At 43.1% G+C, this 15,401-nt stretch overlaps 1 protein-coding gene across 2 annotated transcripts in view; it reads left to right on the top strand.

Moving 5' to 3' along the window:
- EVL (Enah/Vasp-like) overlaps positions 1-15,401 on the top strand; it is a 175,692-nt gene that overhangs the window by 33,276 nt on the left and 127,015 nt on the right. Inside the window, exon 1 of one of the 2 annotated variants that reach the window (XM_045560778.1) lies at positions 9,675-9,978. The exons of the other annotated variant lie outside the window; for it this stretch is intronic. Coding sequence (XP_045416734.1) covers positions 9,956-9,978 — 23 coding nt within the window. The 5' untranslated portion in view covers positions 9,675-9,955. Of the gene's footprint in view, positions 1-9,674; positions 9,979-15,401 lie in introns of those variants that run through there. 2 annotated transcript variants of the gene reach the window in all.

Raw genomic sequence — 15,401 nt, 5'->3', positions numbered from 1 at the left:
CTACAGAACCCTTCATGTTCTTATGTATAACGCAGTGGTTCTCTAGGTTTGGTTCATTCAGTACCTGACCAAGTGTCTGAAGACACTTGCAATTTTACCCTTCTTTTTCTTTTTTTCTTTTATTCGGTATTTGATTTGGGGTCCAAGAAAGTTGAATGGTTTGAAAATGAGGCTTAGAAAATAATCAAGTGCTTGATTTTTACTGTTAGTGAGAATCTGTCTTTTTTAAAAGAACTGCAGTTTCAAATGTAGTCAGCCACCTAAAAATTCCAGTGTGGTATTAGCAATCCATGGGAAGGTCTTAAACAATTTGTCCTCACACCTCTTAATTTAAACACTGTGGTTATAGGTTGGGTGTTGGGGCTTTTTGTAAGAAGGAATATAAACAACATTGCAAGATTCATGAAATGAAATGCAAATAGAACTCTTTTGGAGACTAAGAAGCAAGTGCTATTTTAGATGAGGAAAAACACACTACCTTGTACATTTTAGTGGGAAATTGAAAATAGAGAAGGCCTGATTATCAGAAACAGAATGTGAGAAAGAAAAGCTGGCTTTTTGAGGAAACAAAACACATGTATCAAATTACAATTCACCAAGGCGTATATTTGTGCAATTTCTTTATCATTATCTCAGCCTTCCCTCTAACTCCTTCTCCAGTATTAAATGAAGGTTTTTCTTTTTACTACATGTAGATGAAGGAGGAGTTGCATAGTCAGGATTGGTACCTAGACTGCAAACCTTAGGTTTTCAAAACATAGGGCACTACTACTCTGAGGACAGACCTATGCAGTGTGATTTCAGATGTACTTAGTTATACCCTCTTTGACTTCCTTACCTTCAAAATAAAATACCTTCAATCTTGCCTTGCCAATAGATGCTTGAAATTCCCACAGTGTTTGTTCATTTGGTCTCTATTTCTCAAGGCCCTCACTGGACTAGTCCCCATAAATTCCCTTCCTTACTTGGTTTCTTGAAAGACACTTAACATGCCAGAGCCTTTGGAGTCCATTCAGTCTTTCAGGTTTTTAGTCCATTCTAGTTATTTATTTGTTTGTTTTTTCATTCATTCCAATCCCCTAGCCTCTGTGGAAAATACAGATATGAACAAGACATTCTCAGATTAATTAGATTTCTTCTTTGACTTCTGTTATTGTGCTGGTTAGTGTGGGTTGGGTTTATTTGTGCCTCTGTAGTGAGTTTGGTTTGTGCCTTCCAAGCACTGTTATATTGGAAAGAAAGGGATGACAGGGCTGGGTTTGTGAAGAACAGGAAATTAGGGTTAATTATGGCAGCTATCTCAGAATAGCCAGAGCCTCTAGGGAGTTTATGTAGCCTATGAATCAGATGTTTCTTTTTTCATCTTGAGATCTACAAATGAGATGGTTGGAGAGAATTCAGAGAAGCACTGAGCGCTGGAAGTTCAGGAAAATAACTCCCTCCTCAACACCAAATTTCAAGATGATTTGACCTAAGAAGACTAAGCAATCATTTATAATTGACTTCTATCATTTGAAGGATTTTCACAAATAAAGAGGATGTGAATGAGAAAGAGGCAAAAATGGGCCAGACAGTAAAGAATTCATTGTTAATAAGTTCACTGGAATTGGGTAATAAACGATGTTTAGCTATTTTAAAGATATTTTAGAAAAGTTATCTAAAACTCGGAGAAAAGGTAGAAAGATTATCGTGTGCCATTTCAGTATCACTCAAGAGTATTTGTCTAGCAGGGGACATAGGACATTCCTGGAGAAACTATTTGACTTACTTTTGATTCGGTTCTGGTTCTGTAAATTTAGATGTTAATTTGTAGAATATTGATAAGTTACAAATGATTTTTGTCCAGCAGAGATCTAATTCTGATCTCTATAGAAAACGGTAGCCCCATAGGTTATGGTTTCATTGCTCTGTAGAACATTACCCAGTTTTGTATCTAACTTTGCAGCTTTTTTTCACAATGACTATGTGTATGTTTCTTGTATTAATGCTTGAACCTGCTTTGCCTTCTTGTTGGTTCCTTCCTTAAGGAGTTAAATCAATCTTAGACACATGCATACTATCTGTTTGTATGAGAGTTATGTTTTTAGCTTTTTGAAAATTAGGCTTTGACAGAAATGAGTACATAGTGAGTATGTGAGCATCTTAGATGGTTTGGACTTTTGGCCAGCAGTAGGGGTTTGACTAAATTGTCTTTGAGGTCCTTTCAGGCCTGTATTCCTGTAGTTACAGGTATGTATGTAAATTCTCTCAATCACTTGGATAGTAAGTTGCATTTAAGGGCCTTCTAATTATATGGCCTGGATGAAGACTTTAAATTCTTGCCTTATTAAGAACTTAGATGGCACAAAGTAGAAAGGGATAATTTATTTTGTTGTTAATAACAGTACTACTATTGACTTGTGTGGCACTTAAAATTTACAAAACACAGGCATACCTATTATTACATTTGATCCTCAGAATATCTGTGTGAGGGAGCAGGACAGCAATTATTATCCACATTTTATAGGTGAATAAACTGAGGTGCTGACAGGTGAAGTGTCTTGCCAAAGGGGACTCGGCTGGTAAGGAATAGAGCTGGGACCACAGCCCAGCTACACACACTCCAAATTCCTTCAGCAACTGCGTGATGGAGCCAGTGTTCAAGAGGGACATTGATAAGAATGGTGAATTGAAGTGAGAAAAAAAACCCCTAACATTAACAAATTAAATAGAAAATCCTATGCCACAGCTTTAGACACCTAGCATGTTGATTTACCATTGCTGACTGTCATTTCAGTTTTTTGAGTTTATGAGGTCTGTTTCTAATTGTCAGAAGGGTCTGAAGTGTGTCTGAATCTTCTTTGACCTCACTCCCCTCTCAGGGATAGAACAGTGCTAAACACATAGCAGGTGCCCAGTAAATATTAATATTTCTAATTGAATATATATATTTGCTTTATACACACTTATCTTCTTGACTCTTCCTCTATTCCTGGAAGGACCTTCTTGACAAATTTCAGTACGTCAGGGTGACTCTAGAGCAGCTGCACTTTCTCATTCAAAAGGATAATCTGCCCCATTATTTGATGCTTTCACTGGAAAAAGGACTGCTGACTTAATCTAATTTCATCTTTTTATGAAATCTAAGTCCATGGACCATTGATTAATTAACTCAATAGATGCATAATTCTGTGTGCCAGGCCTGGGGATAGAATAGTAAGACGAGGTCCTTCGTTGCATGGAGCTTACATTTCCTTTGGCTTATGGTCTTAGTGGTGTGCTTAGTTTTTCTTTTGAAATGTTTTCAGTCTTTGCTCTGCTTCATTGGTAATCTAAGAACCACATGAAACAATTGAGTTGTGAGAAAGACTGTCTCCAAGCCATGCCTAAAATCCATCTATTTCTCTCCAGTCTGCTGCTGCCAGCTGAATCCAAACTCCATCATCTCTTACCTGGGCTACAGCAATAGCTTAGAAGTGGTGTCCCCACTTCCATTTTTCTTGTAAAAATTAAAATCAGGTCATGTGACTCCTCGGCCTACAACTCTCCAGTGGCTTCCCTGGCTAGTAAAGCCTTGTTTACTGTTCTGTCTTTATCTCCTACTCTCTTCCTTACCCTCTCTCTTCCACCCACACCATATGAGATGGACAAATGCCACGCCCATTTCCTCCCACCTTCAGCCTTTACATAGCCATTTCCTTTGCCTCTAATGATCTTTCTCTGATATTTGCACAACTGGCCCCTTCTTGTCATTCACATCTCAGCTTAAATGTCACTACCTTAGAGGAGCTTTTCCTATCACCTCTTCTAAATTTACTAGCCCCCAGTTACTCTCTGGTACATTGCCCTATTTTATAATCTTTGTCTTATTCATTTATCGTCTGACTTCCTTCATCAGAGTATAACTACTGTAAAACTGTGGGCTTTAGCTTATCCACTGCTCTCTCTGTACCTCTTAGAATAGTATCCAGCTCACATAGTAGCCCTTCAAGTATTTGTTGAGGGAATGATTTTCAATAAATCAGGTGCAGATATTTAGAGAGTGCTTATTTGATGGGAAAGATTGATGTAGACTGCAATGCAGAAATAATTACCAGTAAACTCCCACTTTTGAGTAGTGGTAAACTAAAAGATACATTGTAATTTTGTTTGTGTTATAGTAGAATGTTTCTTTTTAGTAGCTTTTAGTTTAAATAGAATTCTCAAAATGGAGGTAAGGAATGGCTTTATATTAAACTTTTATTTTAATGTTAAATATTACTGTAGAAGTTCAGTGGAATTATGTAATTTGGGAGAAAGATTTAGTTCAGAGTGTAGAACTCAATATTTTTTATCAATTCAAGAAGGTTTATCTATTTTTTTTTTAAATATTTGGAAAAGTTAATTCAACTGGAATTAAAGAGCATTCAGTTAATTCAAAAAAAGTTTAACCAAAGACCTACTATTAATATATATGCCTGTGAATTGCTGTGCCTTGTGAAAGTGTAGAAAGTACTAAAAACAGGGTCAATGCTAGTGGGCTCCCCACATTCAAAATAGTCAACTTTGAGGATATTGGCCCAAAATTGTAATAGATTTCTCTGGAAGCTGTGTTTGCATAGTGAGCATGCTGTTGTTACTTAGACGTGTGCACATTTCTTGGGATGAGGACTAATGTCTGGTGGAGGTTGTGGAGAACCCCTTAGCTCCCCTCCCCCCGTTTCAGCCCCTCTAGTCCTGTCCCCAGCAACTCCCATCGAGTTAGGGGCCTAAGACATGCAATGGACAGAGTTACTCAGCACAAGGCAATATGTAAGATTTGTTTTAAATGGATATTGATTATCATAGGAATTCTGAGTTTTCGAGATCAATGTAGGATGGTTTTGGTCAGGAGTGGAACTCAATAGAGTTTTGAAGCATATGTGATGACATTAGCTACCACTGACTGTGGTTAATGTGTGCCAGGCATTGCAGCTCCATAGCATCCCCACAAAATACGAGCTGTTTTTCCCATTTTAGGAAGAGGAGACTGAGGCTTAGACTGGTCAGAGTTTGCCCAACACTTCTCAGGTGGATGGAAGTAGACCTGGGTTCAGAACCAGACCTTTCCAAAACTACTTGTGGAGAGAAGGCAGGAGGGCACTCTGGACCCAGGCCGGGGGGAGCCAGAAGCAGAGGTGGCATGAGTTAGATGACGGGGTCAGTGAAGGGACCACTTTGGCCACCCCAGAGGATCCAGGTTGGTAAGTGTGAGAGGTGGGCAGAAGCATAGGATGGTCAGATTGGGGAGGAGCTGAAAGCCAAGCTGAGGGGCTGAGACTTTTTTCTGCAGACAGTGAAAAACAGTTGTCGATTTTTAAGCTGGGAAGCGTTCAGTTTGGTAACTGAGTACAGGAGGGGAGTAGGAAAGGCAGGGAGCTCACGTAGGTAGTGTTGAGGAGAGTCTTAATTTGGGTGGTAGAAGTGAGATCAGGAAGAAATGGGCCTCTGAGGACACTATCAAGTTCCTCTTATTACCACTTAGTCCCTTGCTCATGAGAAAAATCCTTGGTTGGGCCATGAGAAAAGAATAGTATTTTTAGTCAAGATCGTAAGTGATTTACATTTAAGTCTCCTGTTTTATCTCTGCACAGTGCAGTAGTGAATGTACATGTTCGTAAATGTCAGAATTCTTGTTTTACTTGATTGGCACGTTTAGACTCTGTTCATATGCTCAGTCCTTATTTTGCTGCACATACATCATGGCTGCATGCCTACAACCTAAGCACGTGGGAGAGGAAACGGTTGCAAGGCCTCAAACCCACAGGACATCAGAGCCTTAAACTCTCCACTTGAATATTCTCGTTTAGCTTTCCCAAATTGTCAGGGACCTGCGAACATTTCCTGTTAATGCTTGTGTTTCTTGTGTCTCCACGGACAGCTTGCGTGTCCAGTAACTGCAGATGAGGGTTCTGCCATGACAGCAGGGACCAGTCAGGGGGCTTTTATTCTTAGGAATGAGACCAACAAGAGGAAATGAACCCAGGCTAACCAGGGCGAGTGTGATGATTTGCAGTTGGGAGAGCTCCACAGAACAGCGCTGACAGAGACTGCTGGAGTCGGTTAGGCCAGGTGTTTTTGGCTGAGTCTGGGCCTGTCCCTGGTGGAGCGAGAAAAAGCCTCGCAGCAGGGACTCAAGGGCCCCTCCACCCTTTCTTCAGCCAGAACAATTCTACTTGTGTCAGTTTTATATGTTAGTGCTCCATGGAAGCATTATTTTAAAAAACAAAAGGCTGAAAAATTAATATGTGTCTATTCCTTTATGGTACAAAGGAAAATTAAGTTCCAGCGTAGGAACATGCATCATCTGAGCCTTGAGTAGATGACCTGGAATGCTCTGTTCATTTTTAAACATTGTATGGTCATATAAGTGCCTTTTGGGGCCCTATTCTGGACAGGAGTGGAGCTGTCAGGAGTTGTGGATCCTCGCTTATGTTCCCATTCCTGACACTTTGGTGTTATCAGTAATCAAGTGGCCAAGCCTGTGAAGCAGACCCTTGTTCCCACTGGGTTCCCAATGCCATGCCAACTCAGGTTTCCACCCTTTATTTCCGAGGGCAGTTGAGGCACTTTTTCAGCCCTTACAAGTCTCTTGCCTGGCCATGAAATTTGAGGATTGGCCTAGCCAGCCGAATAAAACAGTCCAAAAGGGTCACAGTGTCCCAGCCCCACCTCAGGGCCACAGGCTGCCTGATAGTCTATTGAGTAAGTCCTCTTCTGGAGGCAGCCTCAGCTAGTTGGATCATTAGTGTTAGGGCACCAGTAGGGCATGTTGGAGTTAGACCGACCAGGGTCCAAGTCATTGCTCTGCCATTTATGGCTCTATGACCTTGGACAAGGTACTTAACCACTTTGGCCTCTGTTTCCTTATTATTATAGTAAATTGAAGAATCTCATAAAATTATGTCTAAAGTAAACTTGAAGGTGAGGTTTGATTTTTCACCATTTCTATCAACTCTACTCTCTACCAGGACCTCATGAATTGCCCTGAAAGTTATAACCAGCCCTCCAAGAGGAGAGTCTTGAGTCACTGGTAGGAAACAGGCATAGGGTCTAGAGGTCCTCCATCTCCCTGGGCCTTTGCCACACTGGACCTGGACCTTCGTTGTGGGCTTTGCCAGGCTAAAGTGGATCAGCCCAGTTCCCATCATGTCAGATGTCTAGGAGTTAAGACCCCTCCTGCTCCTTCTGTACCTCGCAGAAGGTGCCAAGACATAGCTTTGACCTTTAGGCCAACCAGCAAATCCATCAGTCAAAAGTAATTTTGGAGTGTCTGCTGTTTAGTAGCCCTGTCACTGAGGCTGTGAAGGACTGAAAAGAGGATGCACTGGTATCTCCTTCCCTCGAGAAGCCTGTGCGTGGTTGATTCCTAGCTACTCTCTCCCCGTCCCATCTGCGACTATACCCGGCAAGTTTAACAAAGCAAACAGCATGTAATTGTATTTGGTCAGGAGAATTGTTCCTCCTTAGACTTGGGTGATCTCTACTGCGTTTTTTCTAACTTAGGACAGTGATTTTATATACATGAATATAGATGTAGATATCCCTTAATCTGAGAATTACAGAACAGAAATACTTTGCTTCCTCCCCCCAGATTAAATGAGCAACCAGTGAGCAGACAGGACACTTCTGACGAGGGGTGCCCTCCCCATGGAAAAGAACCATCCAAGAATCAGAGCTGTCCAGTTAGAGACCATCTTGTAAGATAATAAAGATGATGAATATTTACGTAACTTAGTATGTTTGGTAAAAATTCATCCTGCCTTATGGTTTCTTACAACAATCCTGTGAGAGAGGCATGGGCAGTATCAATATTATTCAAGCTTTACATATGGGAAATCCAAGGCTCAAAGGATTTAAGTAGGTTGTCAGTGATCACAGAGTTAGTAAGTGGCAGATTGGGGACTTCGAGTTATTTAATGACTCTGAATATCCTGTGTTTTCTGTTATATCATGCTTCTGCTGAGAGGCTGCCATCACTGGAGGGTCTCACGCAGAGCCTTGTCAGGAATGTTGTGGAAGGCCTTCCAGATCAGCTTAGTTGATTGCTGTATGGTTTGAGGGACCACAGTATTCCCTCTATCCCTGTCCCCCACCCCCCACTAATCAGTTGGCCTCATTTGGCCTTTATCACTGCATTTGTCTGAGTCAAGCCCTGGGCTCTCTTGCTTCTGTTCCAGACAGGGATGAGCATATGAAGAGCAGCACATTCTTCCCAGAGCTCCTTCACGCGGGCACATGTCCTAGATCACTCTGCTCTCTGATAGAAAGCTGAGGCAAAAGGAGGCTCATTCAGCAAACCTTTTTTGAATAATTTGTTTTTGTCAAGAGCTGTACCAGGCGTTGGGAATACAGAAATTAATCTCCCGCATCGCTGTCCTCAAGGAACTCCTAGATTTGTGGGGGAGGCAAACAGAATGCTGCAGTGCCGCGCGGTTGGCAGCAGAGGAGAGAGAGTGACTAACTGACCTGGGGTACTGCTGGCCCTGGAGGGGGCTGCTGAGGGAACAGCATGGGCAGCAGGTCATGTTTAGGGATAATCTGGTCCAGCTGGCCCATGGACCCACGAAGGGCGGTCTTGGCATATTTTGGGAACTGTCAATGGCTAAATTTTTGGGTTTGTGAAGAGTCCTAATGGAAGAAAGAATTGGAGAAATAGAAGTTTGTATGGCAAGCTGAGACGTTTTTACTTAATCTGGTGGGCACTGAGGAACTAGTGCAGGGTTAGAACCGGAGGGCAGCAAAATTAGATTTAGAAGAGTTGCTCCGGCAGATTTTTAGAGAAGGAATGGAAGAAGGAAAACCAGCTACTGATGCAAGAAACTGAGGAAGGCTGAAGGCACGGCTAAGGCCATGGGTGTGGGTGAGGGGGAGAGGGCAGCTTAGGCAACCTTTTGGAGGCAGCATCACACTCAGTGACTGATTATAGTGCAGTGTGAAGTAGAGAAAAAAGTCAGGAGTGACTCACAAGTTTTTAATTGAGATCTGTCTCCCTTATCTTACAAAGATTGCAACCCAAATGCTGAAGACTCTCCTTCATGCAAGTTTCAGAATACACGACCTCAGCTCATTTGCCAAATCTTGCCAGCCTGGGCTTTACAAACTGGTAAACATTTCTCTTTTGGGGGCTGACATCTTGTTTCCTTTTTCCTAACTCTGTTCTGAAATTATTATAGCAATTTTTGTGCTTCGAGGAATTGATGAGAGCCTGGTACATATTATACACTCAATAAATGAATAAGCAGGTAAGCAAGATCACTAATCCTGGTTGACACCCAAGACCACGTTAGTTATGGTAAAGTGGTGGGCATAAAATGTGACTTCTGTGATTCTGAAGCAGCTTATACATTTGTGCCAAAATTATGTTTGGTAGTAGATTGGTAAAATACATAATTCTGAAGAATTCTTCAGTACTTCGGCTTCCTATGAAATGTAGCCCAAGTGTCACCATAAAGTGTGTTCACTTATAACATTGGTCATGCCTGATCATTATAGCAGCAACAGCCACAGAAAGATGAGGTAATTAGATCACAATGAAACAGGTTGCATTCTCATTCCTTTAAACCTCCCGCCTCCCTCCCCAACCTGCATAATTCTGATGGGGGTGGGATGTGTTACGTGATTTACCCAGGATCCCCGGCGTGCCCTGGGTTCGACTTATTTCCCTAGACTAATCCAGCTCCCAGCCTGGAGCCTGAGCATACCCTGCATTAATCAGACTTGCTGGAATGATCACATGGTTCTCTAGCTGCCTCCCGTTAGCTGCCGCTTGTCAGCAGCTGGCGGAGCTGGAGGCTGCAGGCCCCTGTCTGCAGAAAGCCTTTTACTTCAGAAAATTGGGGGGTGTGGAAACCCCGCCTCTTTTTTCTGCACTTTGCACCGTCTGACTAACTAAATGGTTGTCCTCCGTACCCAAAAGCCTTCCACACCATCTAAGGAAATTGTCTCTCACTAGGTCATGTTTGCATTTGAAGAATTCAGGTATGTTCTGGGTTTTCTACATCAGTCTGCTGCTGGGTTTTTGTTCTCGCTGGGTTTTTGCTGTGTAATGACAGCTTATGCTCTGGCTGGTTCTTACAAAAAGCAGGGTCCCTTTCAGCATTTGGTGGGGCTTTTCCCGGTCATGGTCGTGGGAGGAGCAGAGGTGGTGCAGGTCAGGGGTGTTTACTGCATGCAAAAGTGCAGCGCGGATAATTGGTTTGATCATGTGTAAATTTGTTGAGGACCCCACCTTGCGCCTCATTTGAGCTGCTGTTGCTGGTGTAGAGTTATGAATACAGAATAGCAACTGTTTGTCCAGAATGAGTCTCTTGCTATCTTTTGTTTTTCTTCCTTTGTCAAACTCATGCAGTCTAGTGCTCTTTTTAAAAAATGCTAATTGTAGCAGTGAAGGTGACAAATTCTGCAGGTCTGTCTGCATAGTTGAGATTTGATTTTTGGCTCTGATTTTCCTCATTATTGTTAATAGTAATCTCGTGGCCAGGCTGTTTTCTGGGAAGTGCGCTGATAATGTTTTGTTAACAGGGTCCTTTGCTTTCGTAAGCTTTCCAGCTGCCGTAATTATTAATGCTCCAAATTAGATCTTTTGTGACTCTTATTTCTTCTCTTTCTTCCATCTCTTCTCCAGGAATCTGTCCGTAGGTACAAATGTGGGAAGGGATGTTCCAACAGAGATAGTTTCTAAGAAATGGAAATAAAGGAGGCAGAATGGGAGGGTAATCAGATTGTTCTGCCTCTTTGGAACATATGGAAGAGAGTATATGTGTGTGTGTTTGTTTCTGACCTCTGACAGCTTCTCATTTTTCAAGTGGTATTTCTGTGTATTTTAGAACTGAGCATAAGTGTATGGATGGCCAAAGAGAGTGATTGTGCGGGAACCTCCGTTCTACTTCTACAGGCCTTTTTTGTTCCCTCCAAATGTTGCTCCAATAGACATTAAAATAATAAGAGAATAACCACTTTTCATTATTGTAAGAGAAAACTAGAGACCTTTTAGCCAATCAAGGGAGTAGACGAGAGAGGATCATTACATCTCCACAAAGAGTAGTCGAGCTATAAATGTTGTCCCCCGCCCTTTTCTGTAAACTTGATGCTCTGGATCCAGTAAGTTATCCTTTGTTTAAGAGCGTGCCTCTGCATTATTCTGTGGACTGGGCTTGTGTAAAGGGAATTCTTTCTATGTGGCAACGTGCTCCAGTGACATGGGGCCATCACCCTCACAGAGTGACCAGAGCTTATTGTTTTATAATAGCTTCATTAGATAATAACTAGCAAGAATTTATTTAATGTCTCATGTTGCAGTGGAATGAATTGAGAGTCCTGGGTTCTAGTTTCAGTTTCAGAATTAGCTTTTGTGATCCTCATCAGAGTTATGGAAGAGTTCTATAATTTGTAGAAAGTAGTACAATTGTGAGATTCATATTTTATTGTTAGCATTTACTCTAGAGAAAGTGAGCCTTAGCTACCCTCTGGAACAGAGCTTGGAGCCTTTCATTACATTTCATAGTTAGAGAAGAGAGATATGTATCCACAAACCCATTCCCAACTGTGGTGGGCTCCTAGTCCAAGAGCCAGGAGCTGGGTCTGATGAGGTGGAAGAGGGTGAGTTAAAGGCCCTTGTGCTGATTAACTGAGAAAAGGGGGCCATCATTAGGGAAAATAGACCAGAAAGGGGAGGTCTGTTATCCCCTGCTTCAACCTTCTGCCTAAGCTGGCCCTGAACAATTTTGCTGTATATGATTGCATTTTGTGACTGCTGCATGGTACCACACAAATGGCTTTCTTCTTTAGTCAAGGGGTTTGTGTATGTGGGGACCAGGTGATCATGGTGGGACAACGTAGGGGCTATAGAGGTGCTTAGCTTTCTGGCTTAGCTCAGGGTGGTTCTCAATCTGTAGCAATGCAGCAGAATCCCTGGAGAGCTCATTAAAACTCAGATTGCTGGGCCCAACTCCCAGAATTTCTGATGCAGTAGATCTGGGAGCAGATGAGAATCTGCTTTTCTAACAAGCTCCTAAGTGATTGGGATGCTGCAGTCTAGGGCCAGACTCTGAGAACCATTGGCTTAAGAGGAGCAGACAGATTGACTGTCATGGAGATGGGAGGATGGAGGTGAAGGCAGGATGGAGGCACAGGTGGGAAAGAAGTCAGGCGCAGGAAGAGGCAGTTCAAGTACAGGTAGGTGGACCATAGCCATCTGTTAAATTATGGCCAGATCAGTTGGACACAGCAGCCCCTCCTTCTCCTGAGGAGGCCTTGCAGAACAGTAGAAATAGATAGTGGGATGATAATCAGAGAACTTGGTTTATAATCCTGCCATGCACTACCTTTGCGGGTTTGGCAACTCTCCTGCTCTTTCTTAGTGTCAATTTTCTCAGCTGAAAAATAGGGAGACTGATTCTTGCCAAGAAAATCTATAATGCTTTTAGAATTAAATGGAATAATATAAACTTACTTTATAAATTATAGCAGTTCTTTATACATGAATATAAAGGGAGAAGACGACCCTGGGGGCAGCTCCATCAGGTTATCCACACGTGTGTGTAGGCCTCATGTGTGGACGTGCTGCTCCATACACTCCCAGCCCTGAGAGCGCAAGGTTGGCACATGCCTGTTTACATGCCATTACTCCTTATTGCACTATGAATTTCTTAAGAGCTTTTGTGAATCCTGTCTGTTTTTAACATTGTTTCTTTAGTGCCTAAAACTGCTCAACACACAGTAAGGCCTTACTAAGTAGCTGGTGAAAAACGTGGAAAAGCCAACAACTGACCTGAGAAAAATGTAAAGTGTCCTCAGCACAACGCCCCCGCTGCTGGAGTGCCAGAGAGCGTCATCACATTTCATTAAGGAATCTCTGCAGATGATCTCACTCTAGAATATGCTGGTGGCTGTTATAGTTTGCTGCTGCCTGGGTCCTAAGCTAGAGAGTTACGGGATCCTAAGAGCTTGAGAGGTTGGACCAATATTTTCCAGCTGGTTAGGGGATTTTTTTTTGCCTGCACAAGACTGTATTGTTCTAACACCAGGCAAGCTGTCCTAGCTGGCAGTTGGGATAGACACACGTCACCTGTGTTTTTGCCTTTTTAAAAAGCTTTCTAAGATGTGTACTGAACTAATACTTTTGAGTAAAAATTTACCTGTTACTACACACTACAGAGACCATCTAAGTACTTTGTGAAATACCCAGACTCAGAACAGTGACTACCTTCCCTAACTACTCCAGAATGAAGAGTTTTAAATGTGATTTTTCCATAATATCTCAGAGAGAATAGAACCCAAGTCTCAGAGACCTGTTTCTCAGAATTCCTGGTACTTGACTTATTCTGATTTATTTCCAGAAGGAATGTGGTATACCAGCCAACTCCAAGATCTAAAATCCACAATTGGAATGTGTCAGTCACATGAAAATGGGAAGTTACTATTTTGAGTCTGTTTTATTTTAAACGAAACATTATCATGGAAGGGTTAAGGTTCAAACTCTAACCAATTCTCTTTATTAATTCAAATTTATATCTAGTTTTTAGAGATGTGTTAGTCCGTTTTGCGTTGCTGTAAAGGACAACCTGAGACTGGGTAATTTATAAGGAAAAGTGGCTTATTTGGCTCACGGTTCTGCAGACTGTACAAGAAATGTGGCACCAGCCTCTGCTTCTGGTGAGGGCTTCAGGGAGCTTCCAGTCAAGGTGGAAGGCAACAAGGGAGCAGGTGTGTCACATGAGGTGGGGGGAGAGAGAGAGAGAGAGAGAGACAGAGGGAGGAGGTGGTGCCAGGCTCCTTTAAACAACCAGCTCTGGCATGAACTAATTACCGCAGGGAGGGCACCAAGCCATCAGTGAGGGAGCTGCCCCCATGACCCAAACATCTCCCACCAGGCCCCACCTCCCACACTGGGGATCAAATTTCAGCATGACATTTGGAGGGGCCAGACCTCCAAACCATATTAGGAAATGTTATAGTTTTTCTTGCCCTTTCAGTGAAATATTGAAACGAGTTAAGGCTGGGCATGGTGACTCATGCCTGTAATCCTAGCACTCTGGGAGTCCGAGGCAGGAGGATCGCTTGAGGTTAGGAGTTCAAGACCAGCCTGAGCGAGAGCGAGACCTCATCTCTACTAAAAATAGAAAGAAATTAGCCAGGCAACTAAAAGTAGAAAAAACCAGCCGGGCGTGGTGGCACATGCTTGTAGTCTCAGCTACTCAGGAGGCTGAGGTAGGAGGATCACTGGAGCCCAGGAGTTTGAGGTTGCTGTGAGCTAAGCTGACGCCATGGCACTCTAACCTGAGCAACAGAGTGAAATTGTCGCAAAAAGAAAGAAAGAAAGAAATGAGTTAAAATGAGTGCTATTGGGGAAGACCTGAAATTTGCAAGCCTAGAGAGTCCACCCAAGTGTCAAGAGCCCAAGCCAGCTTAGTCCCTCTCATGTTTCAGGGTCCTGTAGTGCCTGAAAAAAAAAAAGACATTTGGGACATTGACTTTCGCACTATACTGAAGAAGTAAGTCTCAGATCAACAGGAGGTAGAAACTGGGCTGTGTGGGGAAGGGGAAGGTAAAGAAACTTGATCATTGAATACTTACTAGGTACCAGGCACTGCCGGTTGCCTTGGCATGGTAACCTTAACCCCCATAGGTGAGATGGACACTCTCCTCCGTGCCACTAGCCACATCGGTCTAGTGCTGCTCCTTGAACATGCGGGGCTCTTTCCTCCTTGGGGCGTCCCCACTTGCTGTCTCTCTGCCTGGATTGCTCTGCCCCAGGTGGCCATGTGGCTTACTGAAGATGAAAAAGGGTCCAACCCTGACTTTGCCCCCAAACTCTGGACCCACATATCCCTCCACAGGTGTGATGTCGCTGCTGGAATCCTAATAGGCATCTCAAACTTAACCTGTCAATGTGGTTCTCCTGTTTTCCTGAACCTGTTCCTTCTTCAGTCTTCCACAGCCCAGTCAATGGCAACTCTTCTAGCTGTTCAGCCATCTTCCTCTCCTTTCTGTCTCTTACTCTCCACATCTCATCCATCAGGGGAAGTCCTGTCAGCCCTGTCTAGAATACAACCAGAATCCAGCCACTTCTTCCCAGCTGTAGTGCCACCCTCTGGTCCAAGTGCCACCCACCCTCTCTTACCTGAACCACCACAGTAGCTTTGTACCTGGCCTCCAAGCTTCCTGCCTTTTTGCGCTATTCTGAATTCTTCACCTGTTTTCCTTTTTAAAATATAAAATCAAATCATGTCACTCCTGTGCTCAGAACCTTCCAGTGGCTTCCCATCTTCCTGAGAGTGAGAGCCCAAGCTCCTGCAGGGGCCTACTCAGTCTGGCCCTGGCGCCACCCAGATTTCATCTCCAACAGCACCCCTTCCCTGCACACCACTCTGGCCACACTGGCCTGTGCTGTCCCTTCAGCA

The sequence above is a fragment of the Lemur catta genome, chromosome 1, assembly GCF_020740605.2.
Source record: "Lemur catta isolate mLemCat1 chromosome 1, mLemCat1.pri, whole genome shotgun sequence".
Lineage (NCBI taxonomy): Eukaryota > Metazoa > Chordata > Mammalia > Primates > Lemuridae > Lemur > Lemur catta.
This window is presented reverse-complemented; position numbering and strand designations above follow the sequence as displayed.